General features: G+C 45.6%; 1 protein-coding gene across 7 annotated transcripts; it reads right to left on the bottom strand.

Annotated features, from left to right (window-relative positions):
- Positions 1-4806: 4806 nt before the first annotated feature.
- RAB41 (RAB41, member RAS oncogene family) lies at positions 4807-27938 on the bottom strand. 7 transcript variants are annotated; one of them, XM_073360959.1, is made up of 8 exons: positions 27752-27938; positions 22635-22693; positions 21295-21348; positions 14287-14392; positions 13895-14006; positions 10173-10266; positions 8651-8717; positions 4807-7382 (listed from the first exon to the last, which is right to left on the bottom strand). In XM_073360959.1, exons 1-8 carry the CDS (start codon positions 27828-27830, stop codon positions 7318-7320), a joined length of 636 nt encoding a protein of 211 aa, XP_073217060.1. In that variant the 5' UTR covers positions 27831-27938; the 3' UTR covers positions 4807-7317. The 7 variants fall into 7 exon arrangements, 6 of the variants coding, with proteins under 6 accessions (XP_073217060.1, XP_073217062.1, XP_073217058.1 ...); XM_073360961.1 differs by lacking the exon at positions 10173-10266 and adding an exon at positions 10804-10897; XM_073360957.1 differs by having other exon boundaries at positions 14287-14395.
- Between the last annotated feature and the right edge of the window lie 50 nt (positions 27939-27988).

Raw genomic sequence — 27988 nt, forward strand, 5'->3', positions numbered from 1 at the left:
AAACGCAGGCTGGTCCAGAAAGGTGCATGACGCATGCATCTTTTGGAACACAGGCCTGTTTAGGAAGCTGCAAGCCAGGATTTTCTTCCCAGACCAGAAGATCACCGTAGGGGAAGTCGAAATGCCTGTTGTGATCCTTGGAGATCCCGCTTACCCTTTTATGCCGTGGCTCATGTAACCCTACACAGGAAGCCTTAACAGCAGCAAGGAGCGGTTCAACAATAGGCTGAGTCGGTGCAGAATGACTGTTGAGTGCCCTTTTGGCCATTTAAAGGGCCGCTGGCGCTGTCTGTATGGGAAGCTGGACCTGGCTGATGACAACATCCTCATGGTTATAGCTGCATTCTGTACCCTCCATAACATTTGTGAAGGAAAGGGTGAAAGCTTCACTCAGGCATAGACCACGGAGGTTCAACATCTGGAGGCTGAATTTGAAGAGCCAGAGACCAGAGCTATTAGAGGGGCCCAGCACGGGGCTGTAAGGATTAGGGATGCCTTGAGGGAGCAATTTGATGCTGAGAGCCACCACTAATGTTTGGTGCCCTGCACGGGTGTGAAGTACAGTGGCTCCAATACTAGTAGACATCTGTGTTTGCTACGTATGATGCACTGACTTGCAGTGCCTGTTGCTTTCCTGGGCTCTGGTATCTTTTTACCTAATGCAATAAAGAATGTTTTCAAAGCCAAAAAAATTCATTTCTTCAAAAAAGAAACAGAACTGCTGGGGAAACTGAAAGGACATGACACATCTGTGCTGTGTGGGAGGAGTGAAGGGGGCGGGGTGGGGAATGGGACAATCACAGATTTGCGTATGTCCTGTTATCGTATTCAGCCTTCCTGTCTGGAATGCCGCACAATGAGTGCTGCACTTCAAGCTGGCTAAAATGCATGGTATGGGGGTTGAGTGCAGTGGGTAAGAGTCGTAGTTTGCAGGGCTGGGTGGTGAAGCTACAGGTGTTGGAGGCAGCTGGTGGCGGTAAGAAACTGGATGTTGGGGGAAGTGAGTTGGCGGTGACATGGGGGCATAGGGGAAAGAGTTTTGGGATAAGGGCTGCAGGGGGGGACGGGCGTGGATCTGCTCCATCTGCAGTGCTATGAGCTCCTGTATCGAGTCCGCTTGGTGCTCCATAATGCTTAGCAGCCACTCCATGCTTTGGTGCCGGCGATCCACATTCTGCTGGCACAGCCTCCTTTTAGTCTCCCGCCACTCCTGTACTTTTTGATTTTCAGTACGGGACAGGTCCTCTTTGGTTCTTCGCGTATGCTTCCTGATTCTTTGTCGTCTTTCGGCCACTGATAACAAGGACGGCTGGGATCTCAAGGTTGCATCTGTAAAGCCAAAATGCAACACTTAACAGAGACAGCATTGTTCACACCAGACAGAGAAATGATTCGGCTGAACTTAAAGACAAGTACAATGTACACAATAGCAGAAAGTGCCCGTCCCAAAGCGAGCGCACATAACCCACAGGAGACCCGAAATGGTGAGTAAACAGAGGGGCAAGGAGGACTGATTGTTTCACGGCCGTACTGTCCTCTGGGGTTCTGTGCCTTGGGGAGAGCCAACAGCTGCAGGGGGCCCCTATACTGAACACTTTCCCCACATTTTCCACAGGATGAGTTCATCCTGGAAGATATCTCGCTGCTGAGGGTGACCTGGGGAGCAAGGGAGGGTTTTCTACTATAATGCGGCTTCCGCCCTGGCCCTTATGCCGCTTGCCTGTGTGCAGCAATGGTCCCCCCACCCCTCATGGCACAGTGGCACGGACATGTTAGCCTTACTTGGACAAGGAACACAGTAGCACTGCCAAGGAACCTGCACAAGCAGATTGCCCAGCTTCTGCATGAGACCTTTGATGAGATCACTGAGGCCGATTACAGCAATGTGAGAGAGCACATCAACGCCCTATTCCGCATCTAGATATGCGTGCAGCCCTAACCCTCCTCACCCCAAGAGCCCACACCAAAACAACTACCTTCCCAAAATAAAAGCCGCTTACCGGGCACCTCCTCTGCTGTTTGTTCTTCCCCAAGCACCATCCGCTGCAACTGACTACCTTCCTCCTGGCTTGAAAACAGCTCCTGGCTGTATGCATCTAGGAATGCCGGGCTGTCCTCTGGCTCTGGGCTCCCCTCCTCCTCAGCACCCTTGCTCTTGCTTTCCTCCTACTGCTTTGTTGAACTGTGAGTTGCTGCGGCCTCTGAGGTGTCCATGGTGGTCTTCGGAATGGAGGTGAGGTTGCCCCCAAGTATTGCATCCAGCTCTTTGTAGAAACGGCAGGTCGTAGGGGCGGCACCGGAGCAGCAGTTTGCCTCCCACGCTTTGTGGTAGGCATTCTGCAGCTCCTTCACTATAACACTGCACTGCACTGCGTCCCGGTCATGGCCTCTTTCCATCATGGCCCTTGATATCTGCCTGTAGGTATCATATTTCCTACTGCTGGAGCGCAGCTGGGACTGGACAGCTTCCTCCCTGCAAACACTGATGAGGTTCAGCACCTTTCCATTGCTCCATACTGGGGATCGCCTGGCGCGTGGAGGCATGGTCACCTGGAAAGATGCGCTGAGAGCACTACTCGCCTGGCTGAGCAAACAGGAAGGGGAATTTCAAAATTCCCAGAGAATTTAAAGGGCGGGTCTGACAGTTGGTCACCTGAGGGCCGGGCAGTTGAGTTCAAAGTGATGACCAGAGTGGCTAGAACAGGCATTGTGGGACACTTCTGGAGGCCGATCAGAGTGCATTAATAGACCAAGGCATCCATACTGGTCCCACGGCGCTCCAGCTGGGGCACAGCAAGCTTTATGCTTCTCATGGAGATGGATTACCAGGGATGCTTCAGCTGCGGAGGCCGGGCGCTCTACGTGCCTTGCCAGTGTGGACACCTAGGAGTTAGGTCACCCAGGACTGATTTAATGCGCTCTAACTTGCAAGTGTAGACAAGGCCTTAGCTGTCTGTGTTGTAACTCTTCATGTAGAGAGTGGGCACTCAGCGCTAGGGAGGGGTGCCCTTGGAAGAGCTGAAAAAACTGAATAATAATAGAACTAGACAGGCCTCACTACACGCAGGATTGAAATGCAGCTACACCATCTCTGGGGCTAAGACCAGCATCTAGGGATTGGCATGCAACCAGCCCGGCCCACACTGCCCCATGTCAGTGAGACTCATTCAGTTCAGTGCCCTGGAGCTATCCACCACTGCGGAAGAGAGGAGGTGCCCAGTTTAAGTTTAAAATCCTTTTTGACGAGAAACTGTACTGATGTCACCAAAGTTAAGACAGACAACAGGCTAAATCTTGCCCTGAGTTACACTCCCTGGAACCAATGACCAGAGTGGCTGCAGAGCAAGTAAGTCAGAACAAGATGTTCTATGTACATCTCAGGTTACATCTTCACTAGAAGCTCTTCCACTGATCAACATTGGTGCTTAGGCCAATCAGGGGTGTGTGGATTATTCACATCCCTGATGAGCGATGTAAATTATACCAAAGTAAATTCTAATGTGGACAAGGTCTAGCAGAGGGCTCTATGAAGGTACTTGCTATTTTACCCAATGAGCCTATGTGGGTTTATTGTCCATTTGTGACTCAGTCACAGGCTGCTTTCTCACTACCCTTTTCACATCTAAGGTTAAGCACACTTTTTCTTCTTCCTCTTTAAAGAGGAGAATTACTTATGCAATCCCAACTTCCTACTGCACAAATCCCTTCTTCATTTGAGTTTCACTCATTGCAAGCACACAATAGACCCCATAGGGAGCTAGCTGTTTACATGGGCCCTGATAAGTACTTTAAAAAGTTCCTCTTGTTTGTGTTTTCACTCTTCATTGACTTATCTGACTTCACAGCATGATGGAAGACAACTGACAGGTCTTAGCTAGACTAGATCAGCAGGCTTCTTAGTGTCAGCAGCAGCACCTATTACTTATTGCTAGCACCCCCCTACTCTGATTGTCAGGGGTTGCTTGAAAATGAGCAAACATTTCTGCCTCTCCTTCCCTTGTCCTTTGGCAACTGGCACATACGAATTTTCTTCCCAAAAAAGTGGTACATACTGGTTAAAGCAGGAGACAATGGGTACTGGGGCTGGGAGAAGTCAGGACTCCGGGATCCCAAGCCTATAACTAACTCATCATCATCTGAGGGCACTGTAGTTTTCTCTTAGAGCCTTGGCTTCCCTATCTGTAAAGTACACAATACTTTGTTTGCAACTGGTTTGTAGAGTGCTTTAAAACTGTATAACTACTAGGCCTTCTTTCATAGTTCACATGAAAGAGAGGGGAAGGATAGCTCAGTGGTTTGAGCATGGGCCTGCTAAACCCAGGGTTGTGAGCTCAATCCTTGAGGGGACCATTTCGGGATCCGGGGCAAAAACTGAGGATGGGTCCTGCTTTGAGCAGGGGGTTGGACTAGATGACCTCCTGAGGTCCCTTCCAACCCGGATAGTCTATGATTCAATGAAACTGGGTCATTTACTTTTTGTATGTATGGGTCTCATCAGAATGAGCAGGTATAGGACTTAAGTGCACTACTGCCTGTAGAACTTCTAGGTAGAAACAGTGACTAAAATATCCCAAAGGCCAAAGTGGTAGGTTCTTTCTGAGATGTATAAAGAATCCAGAAGACATTTCCCAGACAACCCTTCAGCGTCACAGAACATCTATAGCTGAAGAATGCATTTAGATGGGACAGCCTGTTACTTGTTTCCTCCACAGATAAATTGATGTTGGCCTTTGATGAGCAGGGGCTCTGAGTAAAGTAAATGGTGGCGGCAGCAGTCCTCTCCCCAAAACAAACATAGAAAAGGTGTTGGTGAAATTACTTTATTTAGTGTGATAGACGGCTGTGGTCAGACAGTCGCTATTCATATTAATAGTCACACTTACTTGGCTAACAGCTAGGAGACAGCAGGGCCAGAGACACACACTCACTATTATGCACATTCATAGGGAAGGCAGTGGAAAGTGAACTATTTTATTTCACTAGGTTTTCCCTCCCGCTTACTTATTCTCCCCCTCCTCCACCCCACCCCACCCCCAAAAAAAGAAAGTCCAGTGACTCGAGAGAACAATACAACACAGTGGCAGGGTATGTCTGCCTGTAAGGAGGGGAGAGCGGAACCTGTTCTACTGCAGACACAGACACTGACAGAACATCAGCAATTCCCACACAACAGGGAGTATATACATAGTATGGGCCAGGGCTTCACCCTGGGGGTGGGTTCTAAACGACTCAGACTAGGCCATTGAGAGCTTTAGGTAGGAAAAGGGGAACACTCCAGAATAGGAAGGAGAAACAAAGAACAAAACATCCCAGCTTCTCCCTGCAGGTCAACTCACATGGAGAGGAAGGGACAATGCTGACCACATACCAAATGTATCTACCTTAACCAGTAGCAGGGTGCTCCAGGGCCATTAAGTAAACACAACCAGAAAAGCCAGCCCTGGCATCATGAGTTGGGTGCTCCCAGCTATCAGGGTTCAAGTTAGTTCATCCAGGTAAGAGTGACAGTTCATTCCTCTTCCTGGATAGGATCACAAGGTTCACACAAAGAGTACATAGCTGAAGTGGTGACCAACCAGGCATTATACCAGAGGAAATAAAATTTATGCTGATGCACACCGCCTAAGCCCCTGTTCTACTGCACTGTCTCTACCCTTTCTTTAGGATGTACCCTGACACCACTACACAGACCAGGTGGTCAAATGGATGGTCTACCAGGACTTCTCCATCTCTTCCTTGTACTTTCCTCTCAGCCAATGGACAAGTCTGATCACAGCAGGGTTGTGGGTGGGCAGAGGCAAAAATTACTTTTTAAAAAAATCCCCTTTAAAACTATCATAAGAGTCACTAGGAGACGTTCCCTCAACCCAAGCTAATGGAACAGAAGCAGCCACAAAAAGCAACATTTCCCTTTATTTAATCCCATCTTCCGTCCTATGAAGGTGGGAACAAAGCCATCCTACTGCTTGTCCCAATGTTGGGAATGTTGTGACCTAGCATCTTCCCCACATACAGGGCTGGGGAGGTTCTCCGGCAAAGGCAGCTGCAAGGTTGAGGGTAGCCATGTTCTTTCTCATAGGCAACACACTAGATAGTTAAAAGAGTAAAACTGCTGTCACCCAGATTCAATCTAGTGGAATACGAGATGCTCAGCTGCCCTTCCACCACATCGGTTGAAGCTGCTGGCACTGGACTGAGCCACTTCTGCAGTGCAAGCCCCATTTCTGTATAACTAGTAACTGTGTAGCTTGTATCTTATGTCTGGCTAGCAGACAGTAGACTGTGCATGTTCCACAAGAAAAAGGAGATTCCCAGTATGTCTGCAGGTGAAGAGAACCAGAATGGGACCCGGGATGCCCAGTCCTAATACTGACATCCTAGGGATAAATTCTAGATTTCATCTGCAGCCTACAGATAGAGCCCAGGTCATCAACAGATGAAGTCAGGCAGGATCCCCCACAGCGACTGAATGCTCCAGCAAGTCTGTCTACCCCCCTCCCCTGCAGCTGACGACATTCCCCAGGGCAAAGAATCCAGCTGAAGCCAGTGATCCTGGGGAATTTTACCCGCCACAGGACAAAGGGAGCAAAGAAGATCAGTGGCTTGTGCTAGAGCAGATTGGGAGTAGAATGTCCAGGGCTCAGCTCTCACACTGATGTGGGAAGTGAGGAGGGCTGGGAAGCTCCTTCTCCCAAACCTCAAAAGAGAAGACTCAGGAATTGGCTCAGACTAACCACAGGAGGGAAGGACTGGGAGGCCTGTACTATGCACCCTCTCAAGGAAGCCAGACATGGAGAACAGATCACCCCCAACTCTCAAAACAGACAAGGCCAAATCAAATTGTGACTAGTTTTAAAGGAGAAGCCGCTGAAGGGGAAAAAATAAAAGGAAGTGGGGTGTGGGAGAGAAAACATTACTGGAGTGGAAGGAAAACTGGTTAAGATGCAAGGCAATTAGGGAGGTGGAGAAACAACCCCCCAGCTTTATTTCCCTTACGTGGCAGGTTTTTTGTTGCATTCACAGGAAAATACACCTGTGCAGATAGGCCCAAGGTGTGGGATGGAGTAAAGGGCACCATGGTGCCAAAGTGCAACAACTAAAAGAGGACATAACATTCATTCTGCACTCAGGGCTCATACCATGCAATAGGAGGGCAGCCAGGGCCATTCCCCACCAGCTAACAGGGAGCTCGCTCACTTAGTAGATTGATTAGTTGTTTCTTCAGTTCACAAAAAGTAGATTTGCCTAGCCAATGAGAAGTGATGGTCTTCAGTGAGACTGGCCAATCAGGGAAAGTGTTGCTATACAATGGGCACTTTAGCAGGAACAGCCGCTCTCCGTTACTGGCTGCTCAGGAGGTTTCTCTAGCTTGATGTCAATCACTGTAGAAGACAAGTTAAGGAAGCCACCTGGCCAGCGTCATGGGCAAAGCATCACAATACAACTTAATTCCAGTAGAGCACACAGGACAAAGTACAGACCTTACCTAACCCAGGAGTAAAATTGGGGTTTCCACAGTTAAGAACCGGGTAACAAGTACAGCCACCTAGGTGGCTTGGTACATAGGCATCAATGCCAGGAACTATGAGGTTTGTTTGTTGAAGCAGACATCTCCAGAACCAACAGCTGGCTGAAGGCATTGGTAGAGAGCTGCTGCCTTTGTGAAGGTTGAGGCTAGGAAGAAGTACTGAAGTGACAGCTATAGATTTAGCATCTGACAACCAAGGTTGCTGTGATAACACAGTTGAACCAGCATGCACTGACCAGTACAGCACCTACTCTGCTTGATAGAAGCCAGCACTTTGACTACAACATATTAGCAACTACCTGTAGCTTTAAACTAGTGTGACCTGCGATTTGGGGCATTTTCACTATAATCTGAACTGGTCTTTCTCCATAAATAGCCCATGGCAAACCACTAGCCCCACAAAGCATGCTTCTCAAGAACAACTAACTGTCTCCACCCCATGCTATATTACCAGTGTGTGCACATATGGAGTCACCAGTTGCTGTTAGAGCATTAACTGGATACATGGGCAAGTAATGTATTTCTATGAACTGTTGCTTTGGCAGAGGCTATGTTCCTGCCCTTCAGTCTGAGACAGTCATTTAGGAGCTCAGTTTGATGGGTTCTAGCTAAGCCCCACTTGGCAGTCCTTTCTCCTGTAATTCTGAATAGCCTCTCAGTCAACCCTTCCGGAGAAGGGAAGATGCATTAACAGAGCATGTACACTGAAAAGCAGACATGATGCGCAACAGTGGGGGAACTGCCCTCACTCAGCACTTTGAAGGGGACAAGCCAGTCAGAAGGAGGTCTGTGTGGCCCAAGGCATGCAGAATACAGAATCAGAAAAGATTAGATCATACTGAATCATTACAAATCAAAAACACATTTCACACCAAGCCTAAACAGCAAAAGCTCAATACTGGCCCCAGTGGTGCAAGTGGCCAAGACATTTGGCTGCAGATCCTCAGTTTACACATGCAGGTGAGCATTACAATATAAAGGCTACTTATGCTTTACAGTGATGCAACTGAGTCAAGGTCCATGACTGCCCTCAATCTGTCAAGGACAGCAGCCAGACCTGGCAACAAGGAAACCTTGCTAACTCTTGAAATAAGAAAGTGACTGCACAGCAGACAAGGATACTGTCTTCTTTGCTCTTCTCGGGTGTGCTGTCCATCCCAGGTAAGGCAGCAGCCACACGGCGGAAAAGCTGAAAGGCAGCAACCAAAGCAACAGGTGAACGCAGAACTTGTCAAAGAAAGTAAATGATTAAAAACCCAATTTTCTCTCTACAGCTGCTGTTGGAAAGCCAAGGTTTTGCTAAGAGTTATATACACATTTTAGCCAGCACTGCAGTAATTAACATAGTCCTCACAGGAATATCTCTAAGGACTTTATTCAACCCCAGTCCAAACATTTTATCAAGTTTAGTAAGCTACTGAATATCTACAAAGCACACCTCTGGTGCAGGATTTTGCTTCAGCTTTTTTATTTCTTTAAATGTACCAGACCATTGTTCCACAAAATGCCACGATGTTAAGAGCCAGCTGGCTAATAATTCCATCCTCCACTCAACAGGGAAGCAAGTCAGAGGCAGCAATTTACCATTCCAACCCCACTGCTTCTGTGCATAGCTATTATTGATTTTGTTACTGGACAGTGCTATCCACCACTAAACTGATCTAGTTTGTTCCAGAATGAGCTCAGGATTCTAGGGACACGGTGTTTGACATGGTGTTTAAAAGTCTACCCTTTAAGTTAAAAGAAATCCAAGCTCTGAGGCAGTGAGCTAGGAGTAGAGGGGTTGACTTGAGAGTGCTGCACATTAGCCTTTAGGGACAGACTCTTTTCTATCTATCCATGTTCTTCCTTCCCTACCTTAGACAAATCATGAACAGTGCCTCAGGTGCAGCATGGTAATTGTGCCCAGGACACACAAAGCTGGACTTACCTTGCAGCACTAGAGAATGACAGAAATTCATGCATTACAAATTCTGCTAGGCAAATAAAGCAATGCTATCAAGTAGATTAGGCCCAGAATTTTACACTAATGCAGAGTAATCTAGTTAAAGAGTAAAATGAAGTTAGTTTGAGAAGTCCCCAAACCCAAGTGTGAGGTTTCCTGCCAAACCTGTTGCCCTGCAGCATGTTGTGACTAGTGCAAATCAGAGATGAAGAATGTCCTGACAGCAATGATGTTGGGTGTACTTCAAAGTAAATGTGGAACAAGGTTTAATTCTGTCCCAGCAGAAACCACCACCTGGGAAAGGAAATTCCACAAGACACTAATTTAGCTGTAATTTGAAGAGAACACAGGTGATTTGGTTCCAAAGCTCTGACATACTTTAGCATATCAGTATATGCAACAAGTATTGTTGGTGTCACAGGTCTGGAAACAGGGTACATCAGCTGCTGACAGGATCCTTTAGCATTCTACCTGAATGAGCCACCCTCGGCTTGGCAAGAGAGGGAGCCTCTTCTATTTAAAGGACACACTGATTGCCTAAAGGGAAGAATTTCAGAGGCTGGGAATATGGAGGCAGAGGGTAAAGTGGGAAGTGAAGATTTGATGCAGCACAAAACCCATAAAGCAGCTCATCTCCCTAATCACAGTGAAGTGGAAAAAGTGCAGAATTTGCATCCTGAGGGCACAGTGCTGCTCTACCTGTTTCACATTGTATCCAGTCTTCGCACTTGTCTCAATAAACATCACATTCAGCTCTTTGGCTCTCTGCTCACCTTCTTCCGTAGTGATTTGCCTGGACAGACAGATGCAAACAGGAAAGAAAGAGCAAGAGAAGGAAGAACAGACAGGAGAGAGAAGGCATGAGTTACAGACTTCTGTGACTGAAACACTCTTCAGTAAAGGGTTTTAATAGTAGAGCATCGTCCAAGAAGGGAGACCGTAGGGCTTCTGAGCCTTTACGCCCCTCCCTCCCTTTACCTTCTTATGCTCCAGCTAAGAAGGGACCAACCCAAATGAGCAGCTGAGGGAATATGTAGATTATAATAACCAATAAGGATGAGTCTGCACCGACTGAGTTTCATGTAACAACACACTTAAGTCTCATTCATAGCCTTCTTGTGGGGGAAGGAAGGAACCTCTTCAGCTGTACCTAATGCAACAGAATCAGTGTGCAGCCATGCAAAAAGCAAGTCCCCCAAGTCAACAGAAGGAAACTCCGTAAGGTGATAGGAAGGCTCCAGCAGGAGGTGAAATTCAACAGCAAGTACTGAGCTGCTGCTTGGAAGCAAAGCACCTGCAAGAGCATCCCTGACCAATGCCCTGTACATACCTGTTTCATATTATATCCTGCTTTAGCACTGGTTTCAATATACATCACATTCAGTTCTTGGGCCTTTCTCTCGCCCTCCTCTATAGAAACCTGTCTACAGCAACGAGAACAAATCACAGAAAAGAAACCAAAACAAAAGAAAACTAGACAGAAATGGTAGTAGAAATTAAAAGAAAACTACAAAGGAACTAGCCAGCAACTGAAACATTAGCATGGAAAGAAAACATACAGGCTACACAAAATAAAATGACAAATTAAATAAATAGCTCAACTCTTCAAACATGTTTGACACTACAGCTTAGAGGACAGTACCTGGTTCTTCCCAAAGGGCTAACAGTTTCCTGAGGACTTTATCAAGACACAGAAGTCATGGCCAGGCTCAGACTGACACTGGGGCTTTGTTTAGTTTAGGATTAGAGGTGCAGTATTTTAACTAACCAACATGATCTGAACACCTAAAACTCTAGACACGACAAGGCAGGTTCTTGCTTTGACCAGAGTTTCAGGTGTTAGATCACATTAGCTTGCTCATAAGCAAAGCATCTGATACCACTGAGATTACCCCACGGGGTGGGAATATCTAATGCCACGTGCACTCCAACCACAGATATACTGCAAGCATGGCAAAGTCTTTGGCTTTTTTGTTAAGGCTGGTACAAATGATGAGCTGGCATACGCAGGGTGCCCTACATGTCTGTCCCATCTGTCATCCTGGGGAGGATGACTGATAAGGTTCCTATTGTGTCTTTTTCCAGCACTGGAAAATGACAAGAGTGGCAGATTTCACAAGCTTATTAAAAATTAGAAAGCCCAAAATCTAAGAGCCAGATGACTGATGTTATTCTGGGAACCGAGGAAGGACATAAAGTACTAATTGCTCAGGTCATAGCATTATTGTGGATAAAGCATGGTTCTCATGTTTTATCTAGTCACTTTCGCTGGCTGATCCAAAGTGAGGCAGCCTGGAATCCTTGTCAGGCAGATTTCTCAGTCCAGAGCATTTGGTGTGTGTTAATTACAACCTAGTTTAAGTTGTTCCTGAGTGGGAAGAGTTTTCAATGTTCCTGGAACGTATGGTAGTAAGGCATCATTTATGGTGGCATCCACTGAAGCTGGGACTCTGTAGAGTAACCTTGGTAGAAAGGAGCTTTGAAAACAGAACTATAGGAGAGCAACAGGGGAATGAATTAGAGTTGCTGGCATGAAGTAAACATGACAATGGCTTAGTTCAGTTGACACAGAGCATCTGTCAGTAGCCCAAGTACTAAGGTGGCATAGTGAGTAGGAGCCTAGCCTCTGTGATTAACTCACTGCTAGATGGTTTAACAAAACTGTATATGCTCTTCCCAGTGGGGCTAGAAAGCTGAACACAGCAGCAAGGCATGTTCTCGATAGTGAAGGGGAAGTGGTAAGGGTAGACAAGGGCCAAGGAGAAAATGAGACTCATGGCAGCAATATGCACTTGCAAGGTTGAGTATCATGTCACATGAGCACTGTGTAACACCAACACAATGGGGGAAGCAGAGAATGCAAGCGCTAAACTCTAAAATGATTTTTATACTTCATGGAAATGGTAAAATAAAAAGCAGATTTAAAAGTTCTAAAGTATTACAAATACCCCTTTAACAGAGTTGTACAGTCAGACATCTTGTTGAGCCTTACATCAAAGCAGAGGAAATTAAATAGCCAACTGAAGGGGTTTGGCTGAATGTTTACAATTTTTCTAGCATGGCTACCATACCAGTGAAAGAATTATATTTGACAGAGCATTTCTGTTTAAATTCCTCTTACGGCTTGAGCCTCACCCAGCAAACAGAAGTATCTTATGTGCAGCCTGGAGTGAATGGCTTTAGTTTGGCAAGACTACATTTGGCTGTGAGAGTTCCAAGTGTTTACCCCTGTTCAGCAACTTAGATTTTTACTCTACACCAATAACGCAAATAGGTTAACTAGAAGCAAATTTTCCATGGACCAGAACTCCGTAAAGTTAGTGCTTTTGACATAGTTGAAGGTAACTGTTTTGAAATTAGTAGTTAAAAAAATACTGCGCAGTCTAATTTTTCCCCTCACTAACAATGTGCCGAGGTGCCTAGCACTTGATATACATGAGCAAACATGCTTAAGAGGTTATCCATCATGAAATAAAGGCACAGCCGCTATTTGTATCTACCATATTTCTATTGTTCCATCACAAGGGTAGTTATGTGACATTTGAATCTCAGTGCACTTTGTCCTTCATAGAAAGTAAATTTCAATTAATGCCATAAGCTTGAATTCAACATTAAGGATAAGAATCTGAAGTTAAGAGATTAAAGAATGCAAGCATCCTAGGGGACCAGATGCTAACTACCCTGCTACACGTGTTGAAGTGACACCGTCACGTTTAAAATATTTTTCAAAAACTGAACTGCTTTCTTTAACATACGAGTAGCGTTTTATATTAGTAAACCTGACTGAGTTTAAAGAGTCAAGCTCACTTTTTACCTGTCTCATTTTGGACAGTTGAGAGTGGCCAGATTCACTTCTGTTAATTGTGAGTTTGTTTCATTTGCTGGTTCCAAACACTGCACTGCTGTGCTACCGCAGGGAATTCTGTTTTGTAGGAAGCCTCTCTGTTGATCTCAGATTTTGTAAAATCTGTTTTCCACACACCTACATCTGATACCAACGACGACTTGACAGGGCCTCTTACATTTGCCATGCACAAAGACCCACTTAATGTTGCTGTGGGGACCAGAATTTCCTGACTTTTGCGAAGTTACTTTTTCAGTCTTATCTTCCTATTAACAGCGTGTTTTGTACCAAATAGTGTGGAGCAGGTGCTTGGTTTTGGTAGGCTGGGAAGCGTTTTCAGTTGACTTTGTTCTAACCATGATTATTTGTACCGTCTAACAAGACTAAGCACCTTGGGCATTCTATTACATATGTTATGGAACAAACAGCAAGGACAGTGGGAATCTCACTCATCACGGGCTACTTAAGCCCCAAAGGGCCATTGTAGTCTGGACTTAAGAACAGTTAGTGGTCCCCTTAAAAGGTATACCAGCCACTTGCTATCAAACTGGCAAGGTCACCAATTCCCCCCCATTACCTCTTGTCTGCCAGGTCAGTTTTATTCCCCACCAACATGATGATGACATCACTTCCTCTCTCTGTTCGCACATCATCAATCCACTTGGAGGTTTGCTGGAACGAGTTCAGATCTGTGTGAAGAGGGGAGGATTGAGCACATTAACTAGAGGCTCTTTCAAACAGGGGGGTAATGAAACACTTCCAAAACTACCTGTGTCTTTACCCCTATGCTTTGCCAATTCCCCCAGCACTGCATAGATGACATCCTTAGATTGCTTCTTGTCCAACCCAGAAGGGAAGAGACAGTTACGTTTCTAATGTTATCTTTCTGTAATAACTCATGACTGTACACTTACTAGCCCCTCTCTCAAGCGTAGCATTTCAAACACGAGACATCAAAGCACCACTCACTTGTAATGTCATAGACTACCACAGCAATGGTGGAGTCGCGGATGTAGCTGGGAATGAGGCTGCGGAACCGCTCCTGGCCTGCTGTGTCCCAAAGCTGTAGCCGAACCTGCTGGTACCAGGCCAGGGAGAGCAGAGAGAGCAGAGAGAGAAAGAAGAAAGGAGGAAACTGTCCTTTAGAGAAAAGGCTATTTGCCAGAACTAACTGTTTACAGGTCTCAGTCTGGGAACTGGACACCTGCCTTGCTGACCAGCCCCCTGAACACGGAAAGAGCAGTGAACCCAGCTGTTCTATTTCAGGCTGTAAGAAGGCCTACTTTAATTACCCCTTCTGTGTGCCTGGGAGTCCCATGAAGTTCACACCCTCCCGCTCCCCATACCAATGAGCTCTACCTTGAGGCTATTGCCATTCCAACCAAAAAGGACACCACTGGCATCCTCCAACACTATTTAACATTGTGAAAGGTGGCCAGTAAGTAACCTACCATGTTGGCCATTCCCTCCAAGGGAGGAGCATGCGCTGCCTCCCCAACACACCTAGTCTAGAGAGCTAGAATCTCAGATCTGTGCCCCTTGTGCAATTCTCAGATTTATACTCAGATGTGCAAAGACATGGGACAACTTCTTCAGGAGACAACATAGTGAAATAGCATCTACATTCTCCTCAGCATCAAGCATCCAAAAGAGGGTAATGGGGATTTTCACGTAAGCTTAGGTCAAGAGGTTTCAGGAAGAAAAAAAGCACACGCAGCAAGCCCCAGCTCACAAACTGCATTCAGTGCTCCCTTGCAGGAAAACATGAAAAGCAGAAACATGCACTAGTTACTTGGTAAGAAGAGGGCAGTTTGGTCTCTAGCGCAGCAGCCATATTAGCTCAGTCAGACTATCTAAGCATTAAAGGGACTACAGGAAACATCACAATTTAAAAATGTTATTTCTCCTTCCCCCACTCACTCCACCCTCACATCCACAGGAGGTTCTTGGGAGGTCAGAAAGAAGTGACAGTGATTATGCCTGCTTGAAGGTGTGTCCTACCTACATGAAGTGTCAGGGCTCAAAAAAGGCCCCTAGATACCACAACGGTGAGTGAACAGATGCTTAATAAAATATATCAAGTAGTTTCACCTCAAATTCCCCCTCCCCAAAATGTTACCAACTGTAATCCTGTTAGCCGCGCTGCTCAGCTGAACAGTCTGATGGGGTAAGAAAAGCCTGCTACTGATATTCCCAGTGATCCAACATGTTTAGTGTGAGCTGGAGGAAGCCCCAGAAAGGACCCAGGAGGAGTATCTGAGCAGGCTCGATGTGCTCACAAATGCTCATTACTCAGCAGTTTGGAACAATAGCCCTTTCATGCCTGAAAGATGATGTTAGTTGCTAGCTAGCCAACACTAGCTACAAGATGAACGTGGCAGTTTTTATGAAGGAAGGAAGGAAGGAAGGGCAGACTGCCAAATTCTGTTTAGGAAGAGACTTGTTCTTGGAGATGCTTTGGCAGACCACACCTCTCCAAACTACTAGTACTAGCATTAGAATCCACTCCATTGCCCTATGGCTTCAAGAGAGATGGGGTCTAAATTTAAGTGTTCACATCTTTGGTGCCCTCCCCTCTCCTATAAAGGGTATTGCTTTGTGCTAGCATCCCCCAGTGCCAGAGGAAATCCAGGACAGTGAATCCCAGCCACTAGGCTACACTGTAAATGAGCCCTCAAGATTCAGGTTTGACTTGTACCCTAGGCCCATTCCTTAGCTTCATGATGCACCTCCATGGTGGTCTGCACATCACTGCTGCTGCCCACCTCCAATTCACCCAGGCAGGCTCTAAACAAGATGGAGTTTAAGCTGCTCCAAACTCCAGCCTCGTGATCATAAGCATAGCCATAGGATAAACCACTGAATCAAAGATGGTGGGCATTGGATGGTACAGTCAAGATCTCATTCTAGTAAAGGAATACTGTTGCTTGAACAACACGGAGAACCACTGAACTAACAAGCAGTTTGTGTTTGAACAAGCATAAAAATTCACCAACACTGAGCCATGGTCTGACACACAAAGGTTTTTGAGACGGTTTCAGAAGCAACACAACCCTGAGGTGATGGGATAAGGGGTGGTGGGGTGGGGAGGGAGGAGACAAAGAAAAACAATTTTTAACTGCAATACCTTATTAGCCTCCAGTGGCTCCCAGAAGTAAAAAAACTGATGCTCACCCAGTCTCTGGGGAGTAGTACCACCACAAAACCCTAAGCAGTGCTGTACAAGGGTTGTGCTGTAGAGAGAGAGGGAAGGAGTAGGGAAGGAGGAGAGGTCCTCATCCAGATATTTCTCTCGTAGCCTTTGGTATGCACAAGTTGGCTGGTCTCCTTACAGTACAAGGTAACAGACTTCAGAAGGAGCACCACACTGTTATGGAGGAAATGGACCTGCTTGATTGCACAAGAGCCCCAAACCCAGTAGTGCCTCACTTACATGGGAACATGAGTGGCAGCCATGTATCTAGAAGGGGTTACTGAGAGGTTCAAGCACTCCTTCTGGATTGATCCTGTTCTGCCAGCTTGTCTCAGCAGGCACCCAAGTATGTTGTATGGGGTGCCACAGCTTTGCTGATCTGCTAGACTGTTTTGACTTATTGAAGCCTGTTTGGAGAAGCTGAAGTTGCTGTGGAGACAGACTGCATATATGTACATTTTTTTTTTTAGTGTGTGTAAGGAGAATAAGGGAAACAATCGTAACATCCTTCCTATCCCCAACTCTCACCATTTCATTTGTGGCCGGGGCTGTGTAAGGACAATCTTTTACTCCAAGTCCAAACAGAACTGCAAGCCTCCCATAGCCTGCTGTAGAACAGGCTGAATGGCATGTTATGCCCCTTGCAATATCCAACCCTGGAAGGAGCAGGGAGGGAGAGATGTCATCATAGACTGGCAGAGTGCGCATCCTTTCTCTCAAACTCCAACCTCAGCTAGAGGTGTTCCCAATGTATATCCGAGCACGTCCATGTCTACGTGCAGAAGGCAGACTTGTCCTCATTTTCAACCTCAAATTCCTGCATGGTGCCCTATGGCACATTACATGTATATGTTCTGCCACCCCAGAGGTCCTTCCCCAAAGGAAGTCTCAGACCATCATTCCCAAAGTGGACTAAGCTTAGAAATTACAGAGACCTCAACTGCTTGTCCCCACTACAAATCACTGGTGAAAATTCAAACAGAAAAGTGATCTTACTTGTTAAACATTTATGTACTCAGCACAGTGCAAGACAAAAGTAAAGGTAGTCCCCACCCATAAGTCCTTCGGATTTAGAATATTGTATCCTAAGCTGTAGATTTAAGGGAACCTGCAAAGGAAAAACTGTTGGGGCAGTGTTTTTTATTTTACTTAGGTCTGGTCTATACCATATAGCTATACTGGTATAACCCTCCATGTGGGCACTTCTTCAGATATAAATTACTTTTTGATTTCCCAAGTGATAAACTAAACCAAGAAAAGGAACTCTTAATAATGGAATAAGTGTCTACCCCAGGGGTTATACCAGTACAACTATCAATTTAAATTCACCCCTTAGCTTACACCTCCCATATAGACAAGACCATTTTAATTTGGAGAAAGTTTCATGGATGGGTGTTTTCCCTTCAAAGTTGTTTATTCTTTAGAAATGCCAGGAATATTAAGTCTTGCCTTTCCCTTTTTGTCAGAGGGCTCTTTGGACAACCCAGACATGCATTGTGCAGTTTAAGTTGGTGTTATGCAGTTTCACACAGTTTGAAAATAAAAAAAAGTTACTCCCCCAACTCAGGTTTCACTTCTTTGGTATCTTTGTCAAATTCCTTCTAGTGCTCTACTTGTCCAGAGAAAACCTAAAGTTCTAGTGTTAAAACAAGTAGATAAAAGCATCCGAAAAACTCTTAAGGCCTTTTTTAATAACACAAAGGGATATAAAAAGGCATAAATCCAATTCACACACATACTCACCCTTTGTAGGTCATCTTTAAGGTTCGAGATTTGAGTAAACAGAAATCAATGATTTCCCAATTCCCTAAGCAGCCTTGACAGAATTACATTTGGAAGTGGGAAAGAAGAGACTTCAGCTACCTCATTCAGAGGCAGCAGATCCATCCAAAGAACACCTGCAGGCCTCTAGCTGCAAGCCTAGCCCACCCCATATGGAAAGGAGCCCCTTCCAGAAACAGAGCTGTCTCCTCCACTTAGAGGGCACCTGTTAACAGCAAGGCCCCTGCAGGAGCTCAGGCTCAGTACCTACTTGTAATGTCAAAGACAACGACAGCTGCAGCAGAGTCACGGATGTAGCTGGGAATGAGGCTGCGGAACCTCTCCTGGCCGGCTGTGTCCCACAGCTGCAGCCTGATCTGGGAAATGGAAAAATGTGGGGGGAGAGGAAGGGGAAGAGCAGGAAAAATGGAAACAAAATAAAACCAAAACCCAAGTGAAATAAAAAGAAAACTATTTTGCAAGGCAAAAAATAACACAAAAACATTCAAAGGAAAGTTAAAATGGAACAAAAATGCAGTGCAGGAGAATGAAGAGTGATGAAGGTACCTCTCCATCCCTTCCATGCAATGGCCGCAAACAACATGGCAGAACCATCACTTAGCCTCCACCTCCACACCAACCTGCTGACCTGTGAGAGAGACCCTATTTTGGTGGAAAACCAAAACATCCCTCATAAAATCACTTCTAACATCCACCAGAGATGGATTATGACCGTGTACCTATATCACTGCATCCTGGCAGTCAGACAGGACAGGGCTATCCACAATGCTTGCTACCTACATATGGCTGTATGCAGTCACACCTAATACATAAGGACTAAATCATCCTGGAGCCTCTTGTAGATTAGCTCATTATGAAGCCAAGAGGGTCTTTGTTTAATCTCATTATAAGGTGTAAAGCACAAAAGGTAGGATAATGCCTGAGGCCCAGCCACCTTCAACTGGGATGTTTGCTCTCCTGATATAGTGTTATCAAACACCCTCCAAACTGACCTACCGTCACTCATGCTCAGAACAGAGGATCCCACAGTGGAAAGAGGGAATACATACAACAGGAGACACTGGAAGTCATTACATGGGAGCCTAAAAAGCAGGACTACCTGCAAGCCCTCTGTGCTCACTCAGTAAATTATCTTGGGATGGTGTGAAATCTAACAGTTGACATTGCTGCCATAAACTAAGCTCTTCCTTACCTCTTGATGAAGGTTATGCCAGGGGGGACCAGTTTTCACAAGCCCTAAAGAAATCTACAAAAACCTACCAATCACACTGACTTGGGAGTTGCACCCAGACACTCTGATGGCTGAGGGCAAGCAGAGCTCCAGTTCCAGGTCAAATCTCTCCACACCTCAGCAGACTATTCCTCTCTTCCATTCCAGGATCACACAAAAGTTAAAGATTCATAGTATGAAGAAGAACGAAGCCCCAAAGCTTTGAACTTGTACTTGAAAATTCAGCCTGTTAGTGAGCAATACTGGGAAGTGAAGGACAAAGTTCCATCCATCCTCCCAGGCTGAGGTTGTAGCTATGACATAGAGCTCTGACAGTTATGGGTACTCATTAAGGTAAATGAGATTCCTTAGCACTCCATTTAATTTGGTGTGTCTCATCCACCCCCCAACAAGCAATGAGTTGTAAGTAGCATGTTTGTGTTCTCTCTCCCACAGTCAAAGCCCGTGTGTGTTTTTCTTTGGCAATTTACTTAGGGCTGATTTTGAGAATGAAAAGTACATGCACTGGGGGCTAGAGACAGTTGTTTCTTCTGTTCACGGTACAGGCAACACAGGATGGATTTAGAGTTTGAGCATCTGGAACAAGGATAGCTCTGAGGGGAGGATACATCAAATGCACCAAAATGTTAATTAGGCCAGAGTGCAACCAAGGCCCTGTCATGCTTCCATCCAAGCATGGCAGCCAGAGCCTTATCTCAGACACGGCTGGTGCTTGATTTTACAAGGCCTTGTGAGAAAAGACATGCAGACATCCAGAGAGCAGGTATTTTTGCTCCTGTTTCATCTCCCATTTCACCATCTTTGCCTGCATTCAACAGGCTTTATGGCCTCCGGTGGACCCCTACATGACTCAGAAAGCTAACCGTGGAGATAATGCGAGAGGAAGGCAGTTAGGAAATTCATTCTCTGCCACAGTGAGCCAGAGAGAGGGATGTTGCTCTGATTTGAAGATCAGGTGCAGAGGCAGCATGCCCAGTGCCACCCACCCAGAAGGGTTACCATCACATGCCTCAGGAGCAGCGACTGTCTCCAAAGGAAGGCCAGTTTTACCTGCTCAGCCAGTGATGAGTACTCATTTGAGATTTAAACAGGAAAGGAATAGGAATACCAAAAGGAATAAGAGAGGAATCTAAGGGGCCTCATGTAGCGGACACACTTAACTGTATTGCTTCAGTGAACATTTTCCTTCCTTCACTGACTTTACTCAGATATATATGTTTGTTATCTGAATGTTGTAGGTTAGAATTATGTTACTGACTTATCTAGCCACCTGCCCTGTGAGAATTGACCTTGTTATCCTCAGAAATCTTCAGTAACTTCACAGAGCAGAACCACCTCTGGTCTACTTAGAATCATTCATACTGACAGTCCCAAAGGCAGCATTGCAGCCACTTTTGCGAATGTGCATGTTATGCCTGTGATATAGCAGCAACGAGTACAACACAAAGACAGCCCTTTTCTTCAAGCATATGGATTTGTGAACTTGACACATTTTGCATAGTGCTTTTTTGACCTTCCACTGAAGCACCAAGTATCGCAAGTATCAGAAACAGGACCAGTGGTTTGAGCCAGTACAACAGGATTCCATGCAAGACCAATAACTAGCCTGACCAAGTCTGGCAATTCCTGTTAAACACTGCCCCTGGGAAGGCTGCTGTGGGGTTTGGAGGAATGGCCATTGCATGAAGAACCAGGCAGAAACACTGTGTGCGTGGGCAACTGCGGCTCTTGTGACTGCATTTGCCAGGTTAATTACAGCATCCTCACTCACCGTGCGGTCTTCTAAATACATTGTCTTTGAGAGGAAATCAATTCCAATGGTTGCCTGAAAAGAAGAAAAAGGTCTCAGTAACCTGCAATTTATCCCCTTATACTGGTTTGTACAGCATTATATTTATTAGTCTCAAAAATCTTCCAGTTAAGGTTGTTCATGTGCATTTATCGCCTCAATCCGTCCGTGAGAGAGTGTCTTAAACAGTGACAGATAGGGCAATTTTCTGCAGTATCTTTGCAAGACCTTATTGAATTAAGTTTAAGAAGCTTTGGAATCCATTTGTATTATACATGAAAACCTTATCTCTTATTGTAGGATTGCATAACTTCTTTAGGGAGATGTGATGTAAACCCGGGAAGTGTTCTGAGCATCAAAGGACTATTTTAAACAAAGTACCAGATAATTTTGTCCCAAAAGTTCCTTCTTAAGTGGGTTTCCTAGGAAATGCTAGGGAGGAAGTGAATGCAAATTCCCACCTCCTGATCCAACCTATTGAAGCTATGCCCTGAGGAGAAACCAATTATCTGCAGATTACCTATTCCTGGAATCTGAAGATCAAAGTCCTAAACTACAAATTCATGAGAGTGCTTGTTCTGAGCTAACAGCTGTTATGAACCACAGAAAAAACCCTTGGTGGGGTTTGAAGAACTGATCACCTGCCAGAGCCTTTGCGGGAGTTGAATTCTCTCTGGTGAAGCTTATTGGTGTGTGTAGGTTCTTTTATTGTTTAATATGTTTCCTCTGTAATGCTTTCACCTTAAGAATAAGTGTGCTTGCTTAGAAAGGGCTGTGTGAGAACTCATAACTGTGGGCAATTATGCTGTTTATAGCCTCTGAGAAGAAAGCAAAATGCTCATGCTGACTTGTCTAGGCAGTCTGACTTGCTGGGAAACTCAGTGTAGGCAGGGAACTGTGTAGCCTCTGTAAGGAGGGAGAGTTACACAGATTTCACATCTTACCTATCTCCACATGGCACTGAGATGTCAGCGCCCACCTATGTGAAACGTCATGCATCTAGCTTCACATAACACAAGAACCAGGAGTCACCCAATGAAATTAATAGACAGCAGGTTTAAAAAGAAACATAAGGAAGTACTTCTTCACACAATGCACAGTCAACCTAAGGATCTCATTGCCAAAGGATGTTGTGAAGACCAAAAGTATAACTGGGTTCATGGAGGATAGGTCCATCAATATCTATTAGCCAAGATAGTCAGGGATGTAATCCCAGGTTTATGTAGCTTCTATCACAGTTCTTGAAAGGTCAGTTCTTCCCAAACAATGAAGGAATTTGATGTACTTTGATAAAAGAAAGCATTTACTGGGCTACCACTCACCTGATAAGTATTGTCAAAACTGTCATACATAAACCTGGTGATCAGAGATGTCTTCCCGACTGCAGGAGGAGAGAAAAAAGTTACTTTCAAGTGGCAGAAAAGGAGTAAGAATGCTTCCCACAAAGCACAGTTAATTCAAATGATAAAGTTTCCAAACTCAGCGTTTGTTGCTCTTCTTGCGACAACCTTCTTTGGTCTGTAAGAAACTGTCTATACTACAAAATATTTAGACAAAGAACCCACTCACAACGTGGTTAAAATATAGTGCAGAATAGATCTAACTAAGCCACATGATATTTTCAAGGTTGTACTAGTTAATTACTAAGTATACTGTAACCTGGTCCTCAACTTCGTTGTAGCTGAAGTGTGGATGGGATTTAAAAATTATTCATTTTGCTCACCCAAAACAATGCCAAATCTGTATAAATTATTTGTATTGTAATACTTAAGAGCCCCAGTCCTAGACCAGGACACCATTGTATTAGGCTCCGCACAAACAGAACAATGAGATAGATTGTAAACTGTTTGGGGCAGGGACTAACTAAGACAAATGGATACAGACAGAGGTAGTGTGGAGTACAAAGAAACAGTGTGACAGTATTGGGTAGCATGATAGGCAGTGGCTTCAGCACACAAGCAGACCAATCATTTTTTGAAGGTATCACACAAGAGGAATTTTTTAAGAAGGGATTTGAAAGTAGATAATGAGGTAGCTTTGTTGATGTTTATGGGAGCTCCTCACAAGTACGACGGGTAGCACATGAGAAAGCAAGAAGCTGCTTGTTTGAAAATTTAACAAGTGGGCAATGGAGACTGGTATCATAGGCTGATCAGAGGCAGGAGCTGACATCTCAATAGTGAATGAGAGATGATAGGGAGGGTTGGGACAGGCCGTGAAAATGAAGACAAATCGCTCATGTGTGATGCAACAGAGAAGTGGGAGCCAGTAAAGGGATGCAAAGAGAGAGACGATATGGTCAAAACAATGGGCTAGTAAAGTGAACTTTGTAGTAATATTTTGAATGGATATGAGTGGGGCAAGTTTGTGTGGAGAAGATCTAATAGGGAACTGCAGAAAGTCACAGAAGAACCAAAAATAAATGTTGTGAAATCTCAATGGCTTCAGTGGCAGAATGGTAGGATAACAGAAGGCAAACAAGCTAAGCTCTGCCAGGAAGGTCATCTTTATGGTATCCAGTGGCACGGTTGATCTAAGAAGATGGAAGAAAAACACTGAGCAAACTAAGAGCTCTTACTGGGATTTACCATCAATAAGAAACATGTACCCTTGACAGAAAGAGGTGGGGTAAATTCTGAGCTCAGCTAAGGCCTCTGTGGTCTATAGAACCAGGGAGGGAAGTAAATGCTTGCAATTGTGAAGGCCAGCAAAAAATATATTGCAGTAATCAAGACGAGAGCCTTGATGAGAGTCTTAGCTGTGTGGATGGATAGGAGAGGCTGTATCTCAGAGACGCTGAGCAGAAACAATCAGTAGAAGCTACAGGTCTGAATCAAAGATGATGCACAGGTGATGGGCCTGCAAGAGACACAGAACAGTAGTGTTGTCCACAGCGATTGAAAAATGAGGTACTGGGGAGAGAAGATCCAGAGTTCTGTTTTAGCTATGTTAAGCTTGAGCTTATGACTAGACAACTACAATGAGAAGTAAGAGAGAGGCTGAGATTTTAGTTTGGAGACAGGTCTGAAGAAGATGATCTCCAAGTTGTAGGCATAGAGATGGCAACTGAATGTGTTTGCAGAGGAGACAATCAAGAGATGGAAAAGAGGAGCAAGAACAGAGTCCAGTGGAACCCCCCACAACTAGCTGAAAGGGGGATATCCTTTGAAGAACATGCTGAAGGAGCAATGAGAGGTAGGAGAACCAGGAGAAAACAGTCACTGAAGTTAAGGGAGGACAAATTTCAAGAATAGCATGGTCTATGATGTCAAAGGTGGCTGATAGGTCAAGGAGGATGAGGCTGGAGTACTGGTTCAGAACTTTGGCTACGAATAAATAATTAAAGACTTTCACAACAGCCGTTTCAGTAGACTGTAAGGTGAAGAACACCAGATTAGAAAGTAACTCTAGACAGCGACTGACTGCTCTGTTTACAAAGAGCTTAGAGACAGAAGGAAGAAGGGGTGGTAGCTGCAGAGGCAATTGGGGTCAAGATTTTTTTTTAAGATGGGAGGAACTAGATAAAGTATGCCTCTGTTGTGAGGGGAAGAGTCAGAAGTGAGAGAGAGAGAGAGGTTAAGCAGAACTGCAACGGAGGGGATGAGAGTGGGCTATATAAGTTACACTACTATACCACTTATGCTATTTTTTGGCTATTTAATACCAATATGCAACTTGTATCCCATTTACATCACTAGGGAGTTTGACCTAGAGATATCTATAGGAATTACACCTTCTTGTAACAGGTATGAAATCAGACCCTATGTTTCTTCACTTGTATCTACTTTTCTCAGTTGCACCAATGCTTCTGAGCACCCTCTCTTTCCCTTCATAGGAAAAGGGCATAATTTTTTGACAGGAGCTATCAAGTGGTTTCATAACAGGGTCCACGTTTTAATATGGATCCCTTCCTATCCATTCAGAACTGCTTAACTTATCTGTGGAAACTACAGCCATTGCCAACACAGATAGTAACATTAGGAAAACAATATATTTTTAGCTTTCCTTAAGCACTGTTTAGTAGCGGAATGGAGAAAGAGCCAGCACTAATCGGCTCTCCATGGACAACCAAGCACTCCGCAGACCATCACTGTGAAATGTGCCTTATGGGATCATAGATTTTCTCATGTACTCCTTTACCACCCCAACGCCGCACACTGCAGTGACCCTCCCTCTACTGCCTTCCCAAGGTGGACCATGCTCCCTCATACAGCTTCTTAACACTGTCCTTTCAGCCCTCATTTATGCTGAAAAACAGCTGCTTAAACACATCTGGGGATAATCATGTTTTGCAATTGTGTTCTACAAAGCTGGACAGAAGTCACCATAAGTGCTTTAACCATATTTTGGTGTACATAGCTACCAAACCAGGGTTAGTTACAGTTTAACAACACTTATGAAATGGTAATTTCTGGCCACACAGATCTGAAACAGCAACATTATAGCACTTGGATCATAATTACGCTAGACAGAATTCAATTTTTTTTAAATATTGACTGACAATATCCATGTTTATTTTTAAACATTTTTTCTATTTTTATCTATTTCAGTGTTCACCATTGTGGGAAATTAGGGAGGCGGGGCCACAATCTTTAAATATTTATCCTTGAGTTGCAACCCTTCTGTGAGGTAGGGAAATACTATTATTCTCATTTCACATGAGAACGAGGTAGAGACACTCAATGTCTTCCCAAAGATCATGCAGGAAGTCTGTGGTGGGGCAGGAACTTGAATCATGGTCTCCTGAGCCTCAGGCTAGTACCCTAACCACTGGACCATCCTTCTTCATAAATGTGAGCTTTCAGCAGAGCAACAAGAAAAGCCCTTTCTGACTGTTTGCACCTGGCCATGGTGCTCCCCCAAGTGGTCTAGTGGAAATGCATTAAGATCATGCAATTCTTCCACAAGTGCAGAGAGTGGAATTCCTGAAATCTCTTTACCCTACTCACGAACACCCTCCACAGACAGCTCCCAGAAATTTGGCATTACACTAAACCGGGGGTTCTCAAACTGAGGGTTGTGGCGCCTCAGCGGGTCACAAGGTTATTATATGGGGGTTGCAAGCTGTCAGCCTCTACCCCAAACCCCACTTTGCTTCCAGCATTTATAATGGTGTTAAATATATTAAAAAGTGTTTTTAATTTATAAGAGGGGTTGCACTCAGAGGCTTGCTGTGTGAAAGGGGGCAATGGAGGCGGGTCACCAGTACAAAAGTTTGAGAACCCCCTGCGCTAAACCCAGTAGCTTTCAGCCTGTGGAGAGACCGACTTCCCACTAAGAACCTCAAGAATAATCTCAATGTTCTATATGTGCATATATTATTGCAACCTCGCACATGTTATGAACGTTAGCCAGCCAAGACATAAAAGTCTGCTTGCTTATCCTGTGATAAAAAAGTGAGCTTTTTTCAAACTCACATGCTCAAAAGTGAGTGAGCAGAATTTTGCAAAGCTGGATAATGCCAAAAACAAACACAGTGGGCTTCACTGAACAACTGAACTGGTGGGAGTGAACCACCATTAATATAAAAAGTTCAGTGTGCCTACACTGAATCATATTTTGAACCAATGCAGTTTTGTCCCCCATCCACACTAGGCCATTTCTAAAGCCATTTCAGTTGCACTACTCTCTGGGTGTCCACTCCCAGTTCTTGACACAGCTGACAGACACTGTGGATTTAGGAAGATCACAACCAGTGCACTGCAGAAGAGTAAGAGAAGAACTATTTGCAACATTCATACTATAACTCCAAACACTTCCATCCACATTGTCACCAAAATGGCACAGACCAAACTGTGTCTGGAGCAAAGGATTTGGGGAGGCATATGATGATCTGGCTGGGGCACTTGTGCTTGGTCACCAGGCGTGTTATAAGTGTGCTGACAGGAGCGTGTCATCATCAAAACAGCGGATTTCCTGGTGCAGATAAGGTCTTATCCCTGGCTAAGGACTGGAGAGCTGAGAGCCTGGCTGGACACCCCACACACCAGCCCAGGTCAGCAATGCTGGGGACACAGCCAGCCATTCCCAGGAATGGTGAGTAGGGCTCAGATCTGTGTCTGGCCTTGTGCGAAGAGCACCAGGACGATGACAGCAGCGCCCTCTCCCCACCCCCGAGAGACTAGAAATCACGGAGGGGGATGATTGCAGCTCCTGCGGAAACCCACGGGGCCACACCCCGGGCCCCGATGCAGCCACTGAGTCTTCCACTTGGCCACACCGCACCCCCACTCCCGGGTCTGCCCCGCCTCAGCCCCCAGCTCCGGGTGTCCCCCCGCCCCCGCCCGGCCTCCACCCTGCCCCCAAATCCCTCCCGCCCCGCCCCCGAGTTTACCCCCCGCCCAGGCACGGCGACCTCTCTCTCCACCCCGCCCCCGGCGGCCCCACCCCAGTCACAGAGCGACCCCCCGCCCCCCAGCCATGGCCCCGCCCCGCTCACCGCTCTGCTCGCCCAGGAACACCAGCTTGAACTTGCGCAGCGGGTTCCCGAAGTCGCCGCCGCTGCCGGGCGCGGACATGGCGGAGCGGGGAGGCCGAGCCGGAGCCGGGACTGGGGAAAAAGAGACGCTACCCAACTCCCACCGCTCCGAGATCCACCCACCGCCACCGCTTCGGGCGTCACTTCCGCAGACGCAGGGAGCGAAAACGTCATCCCCCTGCGCCCTGGGCTCATCCC

This window comes from Lepidochelys kempii, chromosome 9 (assembly GCF_965140285.1).
Source record: "Lepidochelys kempii isolate rLepKem1 chromosome 9, rLepKem1.hap1, whole genome shotgun sequence".
NCBI lineage: Eukaryota > Metazoa > Chordata > Testudines > Cheloniidae > Lepidochelys > Lepidochelys kempii.